Source organism: Cherax quadricarinatus, chromosome 84 (genome assembly GCF_038502225.1).
Source record: "Cherax quadricarinatus isolate ZL_2023a chromosome 84, ASM3850222v1, whole genome shotgun sequence".
Classification (NCBI taxonomy): domain Eukaryota; kingdom Metazoa; phylum Arthropoda; class Malacostraca; order Decapoda; family Parastacidae; genus Cherax; species Cherax quadricarinatus.
Genome location: NC_091375.1, coordinates 14,490,001 through 14,507,500, shown reverse-complemented (window position 1 = coordinate 14,507,500; position 17,500 = coordinate 14,490,001). Strand labels below are relative to the sequence as shown.

At 38.9% G+C, this 17,500-nt stretch overlaps 1 protein-coding gene across 9 annotated transcripts in view; it reads right to left on the bottom strand.

Annotated features, from left to right (window-relative positions):
- Nup358 (Nucleoporin 358kD) overlaps positions 1-17,500 on the bottom strand; it is an 89,168-nt gene that overhangs the window by 7,499 nt on the left and 64,169 nt on the right. For 5 of the 9 annotated variants that reach the window (XM_070103155.1, XM_070103152.1, XM_070103153.1 and 2 more), the window contains 9 exons: positions 16,467-16,725; positions 11,165-11,461; positions 9,503-9,586; positions 8,532-8,686; positions 7,080-7,692; positions 4,856-5,010; positions 2,126-2,290; positions 1,219-1,365; positions 1-179 (listed from right to left, as the gene is read on the bottom strand). The exon at positions 1-179 is cut by the window's left edge and continues 127 nt beyond it. In XM_070103155.1, coding sequence (XP_069959256.1) covers positions 1-179; positions 1,219-1,365; positions 2,126-2,290; positions 4,856-5,010; positions 7,080-7,692; positions 8,532-8,686; positions 9,503-9,586; positions 11,165-11,461; positions 16,467-16,725 — 2,054 coding nt within the window. The remainder of the gene's footprint in view (positions 180-1,218; positions 1,366-2,125; positions 2,291-4,855; positions 5,011-7,079; positions 7,693-8,531; positions 8,687-9,502; positions 9,587-11,164; positions 11,462-16,466; positions 16,726-17,500) is intronic. The other 4 variants (XM_070103159.1, XM_070103158.1, XM_070103154.1 and 1 more) reach the window with 3 other exon arrangements.

Below are 17,500 nucleotides of genomic sequence, written 5' to 3'. Positions count from 1 at the left end.
TTTTCATTATCATGACCATCTGCTGCTGCATGCCCATCTGTTGCTGCAAACTGAGTAGCCTGAGGAATAGCAACTGTGGCAGAGGCGCTGACCGTTGTAGAATTGCTAGCTTCAGCATTCCGTAACTTCTCTTGGCACTCTTCAAACTTACTTTTAAATTCCTTGGCCAATTCAGTGGTCTGCAAGTTAAAGTTAACAAAGTTAAGAATTAGGTGTAATATCACAAAAACTGCAGTGGATGACCTACTATGGAAGACAAACAAATCATATACAGTGGACCCCGGTTAACAATATTTTTTCATTTCAGAAGTATGTTCAGGTGCCAGTACTGACCGAATTTGTTCCCATAAGGAATATTGTGAAGTAGATTAGTCCATTTCAGACCCCCAAACATACACGTAGAAACGCACTTACATAAATACACTTGCATAACTGGTCGCATTGGGAGGTGATCGTTAAGTGGGGGTCCACTGTACATATATTTTTTAACTTTACAACCATTTTATACTTAACCCTTAAACGGTCCAACCAAATCGGCATTCAAATCTGTAGTGCTACAAAAGTAGATAAAAGTTTTTTTTTACACATTTTCAAATGTATCTACATTTTTTTTTTACATACTTTCAGATGTTGAAAAAACGTATATATACGTTTGGACTGTTTAAGGGTTAAATAAGGTGTTCCAAAATTAGAAAATTCCCGGCCAAGCCACTTCTCTAAACCATTGCTCCATCAAACTGCAATAACACCTTATTTTTTCAGTGCACGAAATTTTACTTTTCATATTTCATACTAGCGCCCAGAAAAACAGTGAGGGACAATGTTATATATACCCCTGAAAATGATAGAGAAAAATAAAAGCCATAAACTCCTTGACTAATGACTAATAAAAATGGAGATAATTTGATAATATAGAAGAGTTAATAAAGAAAACTAAATGAAACAGAGGCAGCATTGCCAAGTCACAGGCCATGTGAGGAAAAAAAAAAAAACTACAGAAATTTAGAGTATATGGATTCATAAAACCCCAAAAATCAATAACATATGAAACTGCACCAAAACTAGGTACAAAATTTAAAACACGTTTAGGAGGTAAACAAAAGAACTGCCATGGTAAAAGATCAAACACTGCATAATGATGGAAACTAATAAGACAAAAAATATTTTTTGGTTTTGCCGGTAAGAAGCTTTAAGTGAATATACCCAATAAAAACATACCTTGAACCTAACTGCTAAGTGTTCACTGCTTCCTTCTAAGCTGTCAGAATAATCTGTAGCATACCAACACCAAGCAGTTTCAGAGGTCTGTAAGGGTCTTAATTCTAGCTGTGGGGTAAGGTAGTGGTTACAGCATGTCTTGTGGACCTGCAAAATTAAAACAAACCATAAACACAATAGACTGGAGAATGCTTTGTGAATGTGCATTGAATCAAAAGATTTATGCAAAGCTTTGTATACATAATGTGTTGCAGAAAAAGGTAAACTCAACATCTAGACTATGGTTAAAAAATAAATAAAAAAATAAATTTAAATTTTTTTTGTATGACACTGACATTCTTCCACAAAGGTAAGGTGACCCAAAATAGGTCAAATTCCCAATTATTCATTCAATAGCTGTAGTGCCAGAAATGAACAGATAACACAATTAAATAACCCTCTGAGCTTAAGTATCCCCACCCCTCCTTCATAGTGCAGGCACAGTACTACCCACTTCCAAGACTCAAGACTGGGCAACTAGCGTCTCTGAATGCCTTCATAAATGTTGCCTTGCTCACACTCCAAAAGCACGTCAAATTCCTTACCACTCTTCTCCATTCTCCCTAACACAACCCCCCCTCCCCAAACACATTTCCTATTTTTAAATTTAGATGAATGTCCCTTACTATCAGTAATGCTTCATTTAGTTACTGCTACCAACTATTTTCTGTACAAAATGAATTTCCTAGTTCATATACATGGAAACCTGAAATACCTAGAACAGCTTCTTATATTAACACAATTAAAAGTTAAAATATGAAACAAAGGCCCAAACAAGTTCAAGAAAAAATTTGTTACGAGTAGTTATGTTTATCAGAGTAGTCAAAATTAAAAATGTACAAAATGAATGAAAGCTCTTCATACATACCAACTCTCTTCTTTGAAGTAGACGATACTTATTATTTACAGGATCGAAGAGAATTTTAAAATCGCCAATACCCCTCTCCTTCCATTGTTTTGAAGATGTGTCATATCGGTAAAGTTTCCCACGATTAGAAAATATCACTTCCAGGTCTTCTTCTCCAGTTTTCACCTATGGATGAAAACCAATGATGAATTTTTATATGTGAAATAAATTAATACAAAATATTTAACTGCTTTCCTTGAACTAAAGCAGCCACAGCCACCCATCCTCCACACATCATGTGAAATGTGATGTGCGGAGGATGACCAATAGTTTTGAATTTTTTTTTTTAATTTGATTATCTTCATATTGCAACCCCTGAATGGGTCACAATGTATATAATGTATATTACCTGTTCATATAATTTTATATTGCTTATATTTGCGATATTAGCTAAATCGTAAATATATTGCTTTATATTATTATTTGACTTAGTTATATTATTAGGTATGATGTAACATTTATATATTATTCAGTGCTCATAGTTCAAGTGTTAAGTAGCTGACAGCATTGTCTAACTACTGTAGTTTTTACTTCGCTTGTTTCGCTGCCGGCTTCTGTGTTGCTGGGCAGCAGCAGTCCACGGAGAGTCAAGTGATCAGGGTGGGGTGATCACACCTCACCAGGAGCGAGAGACTGTCTGGCCTGCGCTTTCTTGTCTGTTTGACGTGCCTTCCAACAACACTGCCTCTCCAGCTCTCCATTGCGGGCCCTTGTTGGAAGATCATCTCTGTCGCTTTCTTGTTGCTAGTTCTGTGTACTCTGTTCTCAGAGCATAGCCTAGACTTGGCAATTTTCGACGTTGTACTGAGGTTGTGTGACTCATTGACACTGAGAAACTCAGGTCCTGAGCTGTAGCTGGTATCTGTGTACTGTCACAGTCGGGGATTTTCTAATGCTGAACTTTGATTCAGTAGTATGGGAGTTTTGTGACTTTTGTGGAGGATCTGCAGATGGTCCCTACTTAGTGTCATTATATTATCTCCTTGTTCCTGATTCTGTGTCGCTGTTGTTTGTTATATTGCTGTTTGGCTTATCAGTTGTTTTATTGTTCAAGCAAGCTGTTCTGATTGCCAGGTTGGCCAAGAAGTTAGTTTATGTGAGGACTTTTAGTCAGTCACTGGTTAAGTCTAGTCGAGTCTTGAGACATAGCGAACTACTTAGAGCACTTACACACATGCACACAAACTTACTTGTATATATTTGTATTATGTTATTAAATGCTAACAATGTACCAGACGGTACTTAAAAGTTATAAAGATGTGATATGTGTCTTCAGCACGATACTACTGTACACGAGAGAAGTGTAGGAACTTGTATCCTATATTATATTCAGTTGATTAATTTACTTTAATAATATACGCCTAGACAACTTTATTGTTATTATTAAACTTATTAAACTTTTCATTTCTTTAGTTAGTAGCCTACCAGTTGTAATCCTGAAGCACTACTGAATCTTACTAAATTCTAATGGATAATTGGATCAGGATACTGACTACTTGTTACAAAAACCCAGTAACAGGCTGGATGCTAGAAGGGCAGTCCTTTCTAGTATTCACTGGAGATCTCTATCATTATTAGAAATTGCATTTTTCTAACATTTCATAACCCCTGTATATTCAGGCATGAAACTACCACACTTGTTCTGCAGTCCACTGCCACATGTCATCTTCAGGAAAGAGAAAATCAACAAGACCCTACATCACTCATTAACAGTAATTCTTCCAAGTTTACTTTCGAATTCAGAATTTGGTAGGGGAGACAAGTAACCTATGAAGCTAAGAAGCTAGGCAATCATTTTTCATGTTACACAGCTAAAGAATACACAAACCTGATGAGGAGAATAAAGCCAAGGAGACTCAAGAGAGAACTGAACAATTGAGTAGTCAGAGAAGTGGTTGCTTAAATCTAACCTTAGTAAATGGAAGGTCAGGAAACCTGGAAAAGGAGCAAGACAACTGGAAATGGGGTATAGACAGAGGACAGAGGCTGCAGACTTCAAAGCACCTAGGGGTGCACAGATTGCCCAGTTTATTGCCAGAGGCAAACATCAGTTGAATAACCTCTGCAGTCACCCAACCCCTGCAACTATAGTATAACATCAACTACACCTAAATTTTTTTTTTCAACACACTGGCTGTCTCCTACCAAGGCAGGGTGACCCAAATAAGAAAAGCACTTTCATCATCATTCATACAATCACTGTCTTTGCAGAGGAAAGCAATAAGACAGTTCAGATGTCACTCAAAACAGCAAATATTCCAAACCCCTCCTTAACAGTGCTGGCATTATACTTCTCACCTCCAGGGCTCAAGTCCGACTAACTGGCTTCCCTGATCCCTTCACAAAGTATTATCTTGCTCACACTCCAACAGTTCGTCAAGTCCCAAAAACCATCCGTCTCCACTCACTCCTATCTAACATGCTCATACATGCTGTATGTTCAAGCCCCTTTGCACACAATCTCTTTCACCTCTCTCCCTCCATCCATCCATTCCTAAAATGACCCCTACCCCCCTCCTTCCCTGCACTACAGATTCATACACCCTCTAAGTCACACTATTTTGCTGCATCCTCTCAAAATGACCGAACCATGCAGCAGGTTCGAACTAATGAACTTTGACAAGAGATGAAAGTGAATGTACCAGGCCATATGGCTGGGTTTACACCTAAATTTCATGCACATATTCTAACCTCCACTAGATCTGGCATTGGCACAACAGGTTCAAAGTGTGGGTCATGTGCATCATTATCCTCTGCTGCAGCTTCTTCCCCATCCTCTGCCTTCTTAGGTGATTGGCTGAACACTGGCTGGTTTCTCATGGCCCAAATTGCATCTGCTGCTGGATCTATAACACAAATTATAGCAATTAAAGGTGTGTAAAATTAGAAAGTTGGAAGTGAATATAGATAAGATTAAGGTGATGAGGGTATCAAAATTTAGATAAAAATTGGATATCACACTGGAGGGAGGGAGTATGGAAGAAGTGAATGTTTTCAGATATTTAGGAGTTGATTTGTCAGTGGATGGGTTTAGGAAAGATGAGGTAAACCACAGAATTATGAACAAAAAAAGGTGAGTGGTGCATCGAGGTATCTGTGGAGAAAAAGAACATCATCCATGGAGGAAAGGAAGGGAATGTACGAAAGTATAGTGGTACCAACTCTCATATATGGGTGTGAAGCATGGGTCATGGGTTGTAATGCTGCAGCGAAGAGGTGGCTGAAGGCAGTGGAGATGTCATGTCTCAAAGTAACATGTAGTGTAAATATTATGCACAGAATTCGTAGTGGACATTAGGAGGTATGGAGTTACTAACAGTATTAGTCAGTGGACTAAAGAGGGGATGTTGAGGTGGTTTGGTCATTTAGAGAGAATGGAACAAAATATAATGACTTTGAAAGCACACAAATCTGTTGGGGAAGGAAGGCAGGGTAGGGGTCATCCCTGAAAAGGTTGAAGGGAGGGGGTAAAGGAGGTTTTATGGGCGAGGGGTTTAGACTTCCAGCAAGCATGTTAGATTAGGAGTGAATGGAGATAAATGGTTTTTGGGACCTGACGAACTGTTGGGCTGTGAGCAGGGTAATATTTTGTGAAGGGATTCAGGGAAACTGGTTAGCCGAACTTGAGTCCTGGAAATGGGAAGTACAATGCCTGAACTCTAAAGGAGGGGTTTAGGATATTAGCAGTTTGGAGGGACGTCTAAACTGTTGTATCTGAGCACCTATGTAAAGACAGTGATTATATACAAGTGATGGTGAAAGTGTTGAATGATTAAAGTTTTTCTTTCTTTCTTTTTGGGTCAACTGGTCTCAGTGGGAAACAGCCACCGTGCAAAAAAAAAAAAAAAACACTTGCAAGCACAAAAGGAGAATAGAGGATAAAAGAAACAAGCCCTATTGAACTCGTCTTTATCACTGAATTTATAAAAACATTGAGTCCTCTTCCTAATGTTGTGGTGGGATGATACAACAGCATCTGTGGTGACTCAAAACTCAAACACACCCTTGTCATTGCTGTGCTGCTGTCAAGATCATACCTTCACTACATAACTCCATTTTTTTTTTTCACACTATCAACAATAACTTGCATATTCAACAATTGTATAAATACAGCAAAGGTACATAAAATGACTTAATTATGGGTTACTAGTAGTTCTTCTGGGATTCGGAAGAACTAGCCTTCAAGACCACCACCCTCTTTCACTGTACACCTTGATACATACAAGGCATTATATGGCAGAAGAAAATAAGTGTTACCACAGCCAAAATCTGGGTGAGTGAATGAATCAATTCCTCAATGCTTCATTTTATTGAATGTGTATTATGATGTTTTCTGAATGTGTGGATGTTAGGATCACAGTCCAAAAACAATGTATGGTAACCTGAGCTTCATAGCTTCTATCTTCCCCAAACCTGCATTTTTATCCATTATTTGAATTGACCCACATTCTTTTCTGGCACATATCTCATATGCAATACCTCTTATTTTAAGAAACTAAGTTTTTAAGCTTATTTGTCTTCTTGGCATGATCAGCATCACCAACATTACTTTCAAATCTGATGGTTAATAGCCTGAGATGAAATGGGATGCTATCCAAAATCGTTCACTAAATACATTATGCAAGTCATGCAACATGGTGCCTCTCCCCCCACAAAAAAAGGGGGGAGGGGCACTTTGCCCTTGGGACACTGTGTGGCCATGGATTTCATGCACGACTCAATTCTGTCAAAATTTACAGCATCTGTGTCAAGAGTGTCTTCAATGACTGCACTTTTTCAATGGTGTGACCATGGAATTGCATTTAAGGGTTTACTGTACTATACTTTCATTCAAGTAAATTTATTCAGGCCTAAATTGTAAAATAATATTGAAAATAAATAACAAACATGAAGAACAAATATAATTGAGACTTACTGTGTTTTCCAAAGGTGGTACCAGTAGCTTTTTCTGCAAGGTCACCAAATGATAACTGCGACGCGTCACTTTGCGATGAAAATAACCCTACTTTGGAAATGGAGTCAGTGATAGTACTTGTGTTGGTGCTCTCCACACTTGTGACTGTAGTAGCAGCAGCAGGAGAGGAAGTATTGAACAACCCTGTAGGTTCAGCAGGTTTGGCACCAAAGAGTCCCATGGAATTTGGTGTACCACCAAATAAACTGCCACTGCTTGTGGTAGTACTGCTGAAGATACTTGTTGTACCAGGGGGATTTCCAAATATACTCTTAGCAGTGACAGTTGTGGTACCAGTTCCAAAAATACTTGTAGAACTGCCAGGAGTACTGACATTACTGAATATACTGGGAGAACTGTTGGTAAACAGATTTGAAATACTGGTGGAAGGCTTTCCTAAGATGGTGGGAGAACTGTTTGCAGTGTTGCTTCCAAATAGACTTTGTGCAGTGGATGGAGATTTTCCAAATAATGCAGTGGAAGAAGAAACTGAACTGCTGTTGCCAAATAGTGAAGGCTTTAATGCCAAGCTTGAACTGACAGATGTTGGCACTGGAGCATTCTCTTGATTTTCCTGTTGAAGAGAAACCAATTACACTAATACAAATATTCTTGGAAAAAGCTTACGATAAACAGCTCACATCACTGAAAGCCAAAGTCAGATGGTATATTTATTAGTACATGAAATATATTTTAAGTGCCACTGGTATCAAGATTATTTTGGTGTATATAAATTTTGCATATAAAACCCCAAAACCTGAAATAAATTAAGTCACATTGGCGCTTAAGTTTACTACGATTTTTTATGCGATGTAAATTAACAAATGTAACAGTAGGCTTTAGGTGCCCACAAGACATAAATTTACAATCTCCCTAGATTAAAATGCAATACTAGTTTCAATCCCTTCCCTTTATAAGAACTACCAGTAGGTTTTTCACTGTTTTTGAGATCATGACACATTCTTTCAGATAGGTCTACCAGCCAAGAAGTGCTGCCTCGCTTGCGCGTGCATGCGCATGTGCAGCGAGTACCAATGACCAGGCTGGCCCTCAACCAGGAATCCTGGTTCAAGATTGGCCAGAAGTGGAAAAGAAAAACCTGTATTCTTCCCACCTGCAGTAATGCAACTGTATATATTTTACAGGCATCACACTGTTTACTGTTACACATTTCACAATTTAGATTAACTGAAATACAGGAAAACTTCTATTTAGTGGTCTAATTGGGGGTAAAAGGGTAGCCAGTAATGGCAATTGTGGTAACTAGAGAAAACAGTTTTGTTGCAATTGCAACAAAATTGAACAATTCTGCGACCAAAGGACTTCATTCAGCATTTCCGAAGCTACTGACCCAGCAGATTTTGTTCTGCATTTCCAAAGTCCATTTAATAGAAGGCTTCCTGTGGTGCTTACCTTGTCTATCTCTTCCTCATCATTTTCACAACCACGACACCCTGGGCACCGAGGAGCATCCTCATAAAGATAAAAGTTGTCTGGTAGTAGAAGGTTCCGTGCCCTCTCAACTTGCTCAGGTGTAGCTTTCTTCTCGTAAATTATTTCCACAGAATCTAGAAAAAAGATGAAAAACTTAATGAAAATTCTGTTTTTGACAAAAACTAATATCAAGTTCATCAAAAAAGTAACTGTCTTGAAACAACGGCCTTATGAAAGCTTAGCATTGTGCTGAAGACTAGAATATGTTATACAGGAAGGCCCGGCTTTACAGCACTTCATTTTATGGCATTTCGCTAATACAGCAGTTTTCAATTATACCCACATTTCATGTATTCAGACTTCCTACACCACTCACTATAAGCTAAGGATGAAAATATTTTAAATAAGAATATATAGTAGGATGGCAGGCAGCAACTGCCCAGGGAGGTACTACCGTACTGCCAAGTGAATAAAATGGAAGCCTTTATTTGTTTTACAGTGGCATTGGTGCAGTTAGTTAGTAATAGTTGTTAGTGCTACAGCCACTGAAAATTTAGAGCAGGTCTATGTAAAATCACCGAGAGTATAATTCAGAGGAGTGAGGAGGGGTTGTTTGAGAATGTAGAGAGAATGGAAGGGGATAGGATGACAGTGTATAAATCCATCCAGAGTGGAAGGTTAGGGGTCGTTTCGGGAGTGGTTGGAGGGAGAGGCTAAAAGCTTTGAGTTGTAGGACCTTGAGCATTCAGCAGAGTTGTGTTAGATGTGAATACAAAGAGCTTTTAATGGAACTGATATCTTGCATGGCCACAAGACAAAAAAAAATAACATCCAAACTACATTGGGCTATTCAATTTTATGAGATTGGCCCAGGAGTTGGATTTCAACATAAGCAAACCCAACTAGATTAAAATCATGACATTAATGCTCCAAACTGTCTGGGTACTCACCTGTAGACTCGCACTCAGAGAACTTGTCCCCAAAGCTAAATGAACTCCTTGTGGATACCGATGTTGAGGTTGCCCCACCAAACACTGAAATAAATGTACCAACTCCAGTACTCAAACCCATTATAAATACACTAATACCAGTACTCAAACCCATTATAAATGAAAGATACTTTACACTGCTAATGAATTAACTGAAATACTATACTATAGCGTAGTTTAAAACTAACACACCCCTACAAGAACTCACGAACCTCAATTATTATACAATCCGGAATACTCAAAGTCATAGGTTTACAGTAGGCATCATTAATATGCATGCCCATAAATATATCTTCAGCGGAATATTTGCCCGAGATTCAAGAAGTACCAGGATAACTTTTGCATGGAAAATGTCGCCCTCATCAATACTGCCAGGGACAAAGAATTGGCTAAATGATTGTGATGTTTTCAAACTTTAATGACTGGCCTGGAAACTCACTGGACATAAATCTAATGGAGAACACTTGGAAGCTTATATGTTGCATATTGTGGTATCACCTGTTTACTGTGATCTTGTTGCATCATTTGCGAACTTGATTAGCGTAAGTTTTGTGCCATGGATGTGTCCTCTAACCCAAAATCTAGAGTGTCATGAAGCAAGTGTGGGAGGGTACTGACTTTTCTATCCTCCATAAGTTAGCCTTATCAGTGCCTAGGAGACTTGAGTGCATCAAGAAGAAAGATAATTCTATGTAATACTAGAGTTTAGGTGAAGAACATAGCCACATCTCAGAACTATGTAATTAAAATAACAAGTTATGGTGAGCAATCTCATTCTGTTTATGCAAATGCATATTTATGATGCCTACTGTATTATGTAAGTCTCTTTACCATCATAACACTTTTTTAAATCTGAGAATGACTTAACAATTGAAGCCATTATTGTAAGACTAAAAAATAAGTTCATAAAATGCCAAAGGCTATCAATAAAATATTGAACAGAAGACAAGTGGACCAGTCAGTAGAAAGCTAAGAGAGGACTAAGAGCTGTAACTCCAACTCCCTGCAAACTCAATTTGGTACAAACAATTACATCACACACTACAACAATCCTGCTACTTTTGGCTATATGAGTTACAGAATTTTTTTTAAAGTGAAATGAGAATTTCACTAGTCTGAAAATAAACTGTACAAAGAACACTGGGGACAGAAGGCGAGTTGACCAACAACTGAGGCTTCTCAGAGGGAGCTTTTGATCACCGGCCTGCTCAGTATGGCCGTGGATTCACAAATGTCAGGTTGCTGATTCAATCCCCAGTACTCTGTACAAAAATATCTGTTTTACCAATTTGTGTTTAAACTTTTTAATGTTTTATTATACAGTATGTTAACTATATCGGTAAATCAGCCTTACAGTACAACCAAAATAATGTTAATTGCTTCACTTGGTGCACATATTTCCGATGTGTGTACAACTTAAAGCGGGAAAGATAAAATTAAGCAAGATGACCAAAATGAAGAAAATCATTTACAAGCTACCATCAGAACGAAAGTGTATATACATTTCTACCCTGTAAACAAAAAGTGCTGCCCTGCAAGCAAGAAAATAACCAAAAATCTATTCCAGGAACCAGAAGAATTAAAAGGGATGGAGTGGGGGGCAAACATGCGTAACAAACTTACGTGATGATCCCCCGGCTCCATGACTGACTGTGGTTACACTGTGTACACTCTGCTGTGCAGGTGTCTTTAACGAGAAGTTCGGTGAAACATTGGTAATGAAAGTGGGAGCGGTGTTGCTGCCACTCCCACCAAATATTGACGTTCCTCCAAATACTGATGATGATAAAGCTCCCCCAAATATTGAGGGAGATGAAGACGTTATTCTTCCCCCAAATATTGAAGATGTAGATGTGGTGGTTTCCCCCAAAATTGTTGATGTAGGCGTTCCTGACACTCCAAACATGGAGCCAGGTGATCCTGTATGAATTCAAAATGAGGTAGTGTGTAAAAAGTGAAGTAGGATTCCTTAACATTATATACTCATGTGGCTAACATGATTTAGAGGACCAGGAGATATGGATGAAATCAATTTTACACTGCACTGTGTACGTACATTTATAATAATTTTTTTTTTATTAACACACTGGCCGATTCCCACCAAGGCAGGGTGGCCCGAAAAAGAAAAACTTTCACCATCATTCACTCCATCACTGTCTTGCCAGAAGGGTGCTTTACACTACAGTTTTTAAACTGCAACATTAACACCCCTCCTTCAGAGTGCAGGCACTGTACTTCCCATCTCCAGGACTCTAGTCCGGCCTGCCGGTTTCCCTGAATCCCTTCATAAATGTTACTTTGCTCACACTCCAACAGCACGTCAAGTATTAAAAACCATTTGTCTCCATTCACTCCTATCAAACACGCTCACGCATGCCTGCTGGAAGTCCAAGCCCCTCGCACACAAAACCTCCTTTACCCCCTCCCTCCAACCTTTCCTAGGCCGACCCCTACCCCACCTTCCTTCCACTACAGACTGATACACTCTTGAAATCATTCTGTTTCGCTCCATTCTCTCTACATGTCCGAACCACCACACATACTGTTATGTACGTTGTACGTATACTGTACTGTGTGTGTATGTACATGCATATTAAACTTTTAATCATACTGGCCATCTCCCTCCGAGGTACAGCGACCTCAGAAAGAAAAACTTTCACCACCATTCACTCTATCACTGTCTTCTCAGAGGCGCATAAATACGATAGTTCATGTGCCCTTCCAAATATACACTATGCTTTTTAAGGCAAACTTACTAAGCTTATTCAGCCAGCATTGTTTTCCTAAACAAGGAAGAGTAAAAAAAATTTTTTTTTAACAAGTCAGCCGTCTCCCACCGAGGCAGGGTGACCCAAAAAGAAGGAAAATCCCCAAAAAGAAAATACTTTCATCATTCAACACTTTCACCTCACTCACACAATCACTTTTTGCAGAAGTGACCAGAATACAACAGTTTAGAAGTATATACGTATAAAGATACACAACATATCCCTCCAAACTGCCAATATCCCAAACCCCTCCTTTAAAGTGCAGGCATTGTACTTCTCATTTCCAGGACTCAAGTCCGGCTATATAAAATAACCAGTTTCCCTGAATCCCTTCACTAAATATTACCCTGCTCACACTCCAACAGCTCGTCAGGTCCCAAATACCATTCATCTCCATTCACTCCTATCTAACACGCTCACGCACGCTTGCTGGAAGTCCAAGCCCCTTGCCCACAAAACCTCCTTTACCCCCTCCCACCAACCTTTTCGAGGACGACCCCTACCCCGCCTTCCTTCCCCTACAGATTTATACGCTCTCCATGTCATTCTACTTTGGTCCATTCTCTCTAAATGACCAAACCACCTCAACAACCCCTCTGACTAATACTTTTATTAACTCCACACCTTCTCCTAATTTCCACACTCCAAATTTTCTGCATAATGTTTACACCCCGCATTGCCTTTAGACAGGACATCTCCTCTGCCCCCAACCGCCTCCTCGCTGCAGCATTTACAACCCAAGCTTCACACCCATATAAGAGTGTTGGTACTACTATACTTTCATATATTCCCTTCTTTGCCTCCCTAGATAACATTTTTTGTCTCCACATATACCACATATACTGCAATAACAGCTTGAACATAAAATTAATATGCAGTTATTTCACTGTTAAATAATATTATCTAAATTTGGATAATTTTTGAATAGGTTAGATAAGATTAGGGTGCTTTTAAATTATAATAATTTTAGCAAAGTCAGGTTAAGTTAGTTAGGGGCAAGTTTTTAATTTGTATACCATTTCATGTAAAAATATTTATCAATGAACAAGGTAATTTTTTCAAAATATCTTTTTTTAAAATAGTTCGGCTTGTAGAAACATCTCGACTTGTTAGGATTTATCCTCTCAATATCTTGAAAATCCATTGTTGGTGTTTAACTGTACATGATTTTCAAATAGATTACTTTTTTTTTTTTTTTTTTTTTTTGTACCAAATAAACATCCAAGTCCGAATGTAAAAAGTAGACTAGGGATAGTAGGACCCAATGAGACTATGCAGGTGGAAGGAGAGACAGCAGTAAGCTGGGAATGTTGCAGTTCATCAAGCCACTGGATCTTCATGGATGTGCACTCTTGTAAAAGACAGCTAGGGAGTGAATGATAGCTAATGTCTAGGTTTAGGAAGGGGGTGGGCAGGGAAGTATGGGGGGGGGGGGGGGTTGCACACTCACACTTCGTGAGATGTGTCAAATGTTTTTAAGAATGAAGGTTGAGCCCAGCTCCCACAATGACACTAAGAAGCTTTGCCCAATTTATAGTTAATTACATAACAGAAAAATCTACATGAGTGTGTTTGAGGATAATGCCAAATACTGAAGATAGCACAAAAAGGAGGCGGCTTCGGAAAAACCTGAAGATTTCTGGAATGTTTAATAAATATTTACATTAGTTCAACCCCTAACAAAGTAAAGTTATAAAGCAAACAAAAGAAAAAGGGATCGAATGACTTACAACATTTACCAAGCACTACAACTCTGGTTATATGGTGATCTTAACATGCTAAGGTGTTCAAAGTCATGACCAATTTGGTACTCAGTTTACTGCCTTATTACAGAAATACCTTTCACAAAACCCCATAGGCCCCATATATATTAATTCATTCAGAATCATTGCCCAGAAGTCATTACAGAAAATATAAACAATGAATAATAATAATAAAAAAAAAAAAGTCATGGACAGGTAGGAAAGGAAGGGTAGGGAATGGGAGGTGAGTATTAAGATTTGATACAAGGCAAGGGAATAAATTATTCCAGTTCATCAGATCTGGAGATCTTTAATGACAAGGCACTGCTCTTTTACAGACTGCAAAAGGAAAGACAATACAGTGGACCCCCGCTTAACGATCACCTCCCAATGCGACCAATTATGTAAGTGTATTTATGTAAGTGCATTTGTACGTGTATGTTTGGGGGTCTGAAATGGACTAATCTACTTCACAATATTCCTTATGGGAACAAATTCAGTCAGTACTGGCACTTGAACATACTTCTGGAATGAAAAAATATCGTTAACTGGGGGTCCACTGTACTACACCAATTGAGGTACTGACAAATAGTTCAAAGACTAGGAATAACCATTACCCACAGTCCTACCATCAGATGAACACAAATATATTAAAGTCTGCAGCACAACTGAGCTCTCAAATGTAGGAGAGCCATTCACAACTGACATGAGCTTTCATGTGACGTAATGGCCAAAGCTGGACTTTTCAATGCAGCACTTGGGTGCAACCCTCGCCCAACTCAGGTACTCTGTGCATGTTACACCTTGCGCTTTTCAGACGTTGCTGAGCACATGCTCGGGAGAGTTGGTGGAGGACGTGACTAAGGATGTGAATGTTATTAATGAAAAATTAGATTCACTTCTTCCATCTCAGGTTGGTCAGGAAATCAAACGACCTTCATATGGAGACAGGTTCCATACGTATTTCTAAAAGCAGATACAACAGGTCCTACGAGGACGAAGTGAAATGAATCTGGCAAGCGGCAAGTCGAGAAGCCGGGCCAGGAGCCACGATTCGACCCATTTATGGGGTTGCTAGGGCAGAATCTTAGCTTCTGGCCCTGCCTCTCAACTCCAGATTCTTGCCCTCATAACCTCATGGGGCCCTATTGTACCTGCTTTTAACCCTTAAACTGTCCGAACAGATGTATGTTCACATGCGTAGTGCTCCAAAAGTAGATCTACGTTTTTTACATATTTTCAATAAAAAAAAAGTAGATCAGTTTTTTACACGTTTTCAAATGTAAAAAAACAAAACAAAGATGATCTGTTTTTCTACATACTTTCAAATGTTGAAAAAACGTAGATCTACGTTTGGACAGTTTAAGGGTTAAAACTATGTATGGAGTATGCTTCCACCACGTCAAGGTCATTCCACTTCCCAATGACCCTAAAACTGAAGAAATACTTCCTGACATTCCTCTGGCTCATCTATGGCTTTATCTTCTAGACAGCCACTAAGTACCTGTTCCATGACTTCAAGCCTATCCTCGTCTACCTTATCCATACTTGCAAGTACTCTTTTGTATATTGATATTATGTCTTCCGTGGTTTTTCTGTCCTTCAGTGTTGTTTGATACAAGTCCCAAGCAACCAGGACAGACTATATGGGCCAGCAGGCCATTAACAGCAATTTAGATAGATCAGGACAGGATGGAAACCCCTTCAAAACTGGTCACAAGTACGAGCCCTGAGATGAGGGAAATATGCCATTGACAAATGAAAGATATGAGAAGTCGGTCGGTCAGCCAGTCAGGTCAGTCACAGTCAGGTCAGTCAGTCACAGTCAGGTCAGTCAGTCACAGTCAGGTCAGTCAGTCAGTCAGGTCAGTCAGTCAGTCACAGTCAGGTCAGTCAGTCAGTCACAGTCAGGTCAGTCAGTCACAGTCAGTCTCTCTCTCTCTCTAATACGTATATATAATTTAAGAGTATACTTTTAATTTTAATTAGTGAAAAGTGCTAAACCCACAGGGATCATATAGCACCTGGTAAATGGGAAACATCTAGTTTCAATGCATGGAGTTGAGGGAAAAGTCCACTTCACTGGATCAATAGCCCCTCACCAGCATTAAGGGATCTAAAGGTATAGATAAGAAATCACTGATTACCAAGAAAGAATCAATAACAAGTTAGAATTACTAACACAAATTAGCTAAAGGGATAAAAGAAAACATTTTAAGTATGTTTAAGTAATGGAATGAACTAACCGATCACAATCACAATGATGGGATAAAGATTCGAGTTTTTCCCCCCACTCAAACAAAATTATAAACAGGTAGTTAATACCTATTTAACTACATGATCAATTCCTCTTTCTCTGGTATAAAAGAAATTGCCGCGTCTTAAATGATGCAAGTAGCAATGCTATGTACTTACCCCCAAAAATTGATTGTCCAGGCATTGCATTGCCAAACAGAGCCCCAGCTGGCTTTGCATGAGTGGTAACTGGAGTGGTAGAATCAGCTGGAGCCACAATAGAAGTGGAGGAAGGCTGTGAATCAGTTGATGATGCTAAAGCTTTAGGAATTTCCAAAGCTTCAGGCAAATTTTCTTCACCACTACTCTCCTGATCTTGTTTCACTGGAGTTGATGTGATGGCAGTCTGCTGTGTTGAAGGTGTTCCGCCCAATTTTACCTAGAAATAAAAGGAATGCGCAGAATAGTATTAAGTTAGACTTTTACTAATATGGGTCTCTAGCAAGACCAAAAATATTTTTGACATCTCTTACTTGGTAATGCGGGTTAAGACTGTAGTATAGAGTACTATAAATCATACCCACCCTCTTCTAACAGCTACAGAAAGGAGGGGTTGAGAGTGAGGGTGAGAGGGAGAAAGGAAGGGAAGGGGAGAGGAAGAGAAGCAATTCCATTACAATCACTAAATAACCATTTCTACTTATTTTTAAAATACAGTGGACCCCCGCATAACGTTCAGCTCCCAACTCGACCAATTATGTAAGTGTATTTTTGTAAGTGCTTTTGTATGTGTATTTTTGGGGGTCTGAAACAGACTAATCTTATTTACAATATGTCTTATGGGAACAAATTCGGTCTATAACGGCACCTGAACAGACTTCTGGGTTGAAATAATATCGTTATGCGGGGGTCCACTGTACTGTACATATTTGTTCTAGTAATTGCCTAACTAAGAAGATGGTTGAGTGCAGGGGCTGTACTTCAACCTCCAGAATGAAAGTTCAGCTAACTGATTTACTTAATACCGTCATGCATGTTACTCTACCATTTAAAACACCCTTCTCACCTCCTCTTTCATTTCCTAAATATGTACCACATATTAGGCAAAAAGTCAAATAGAAGATGTGGTCCAAATATGATTTGGGATGTGGCATTAGTATATAATGCATTAGGTGGAACTGAAAACCTACCTGCGTATAGAGACTAATGTACTC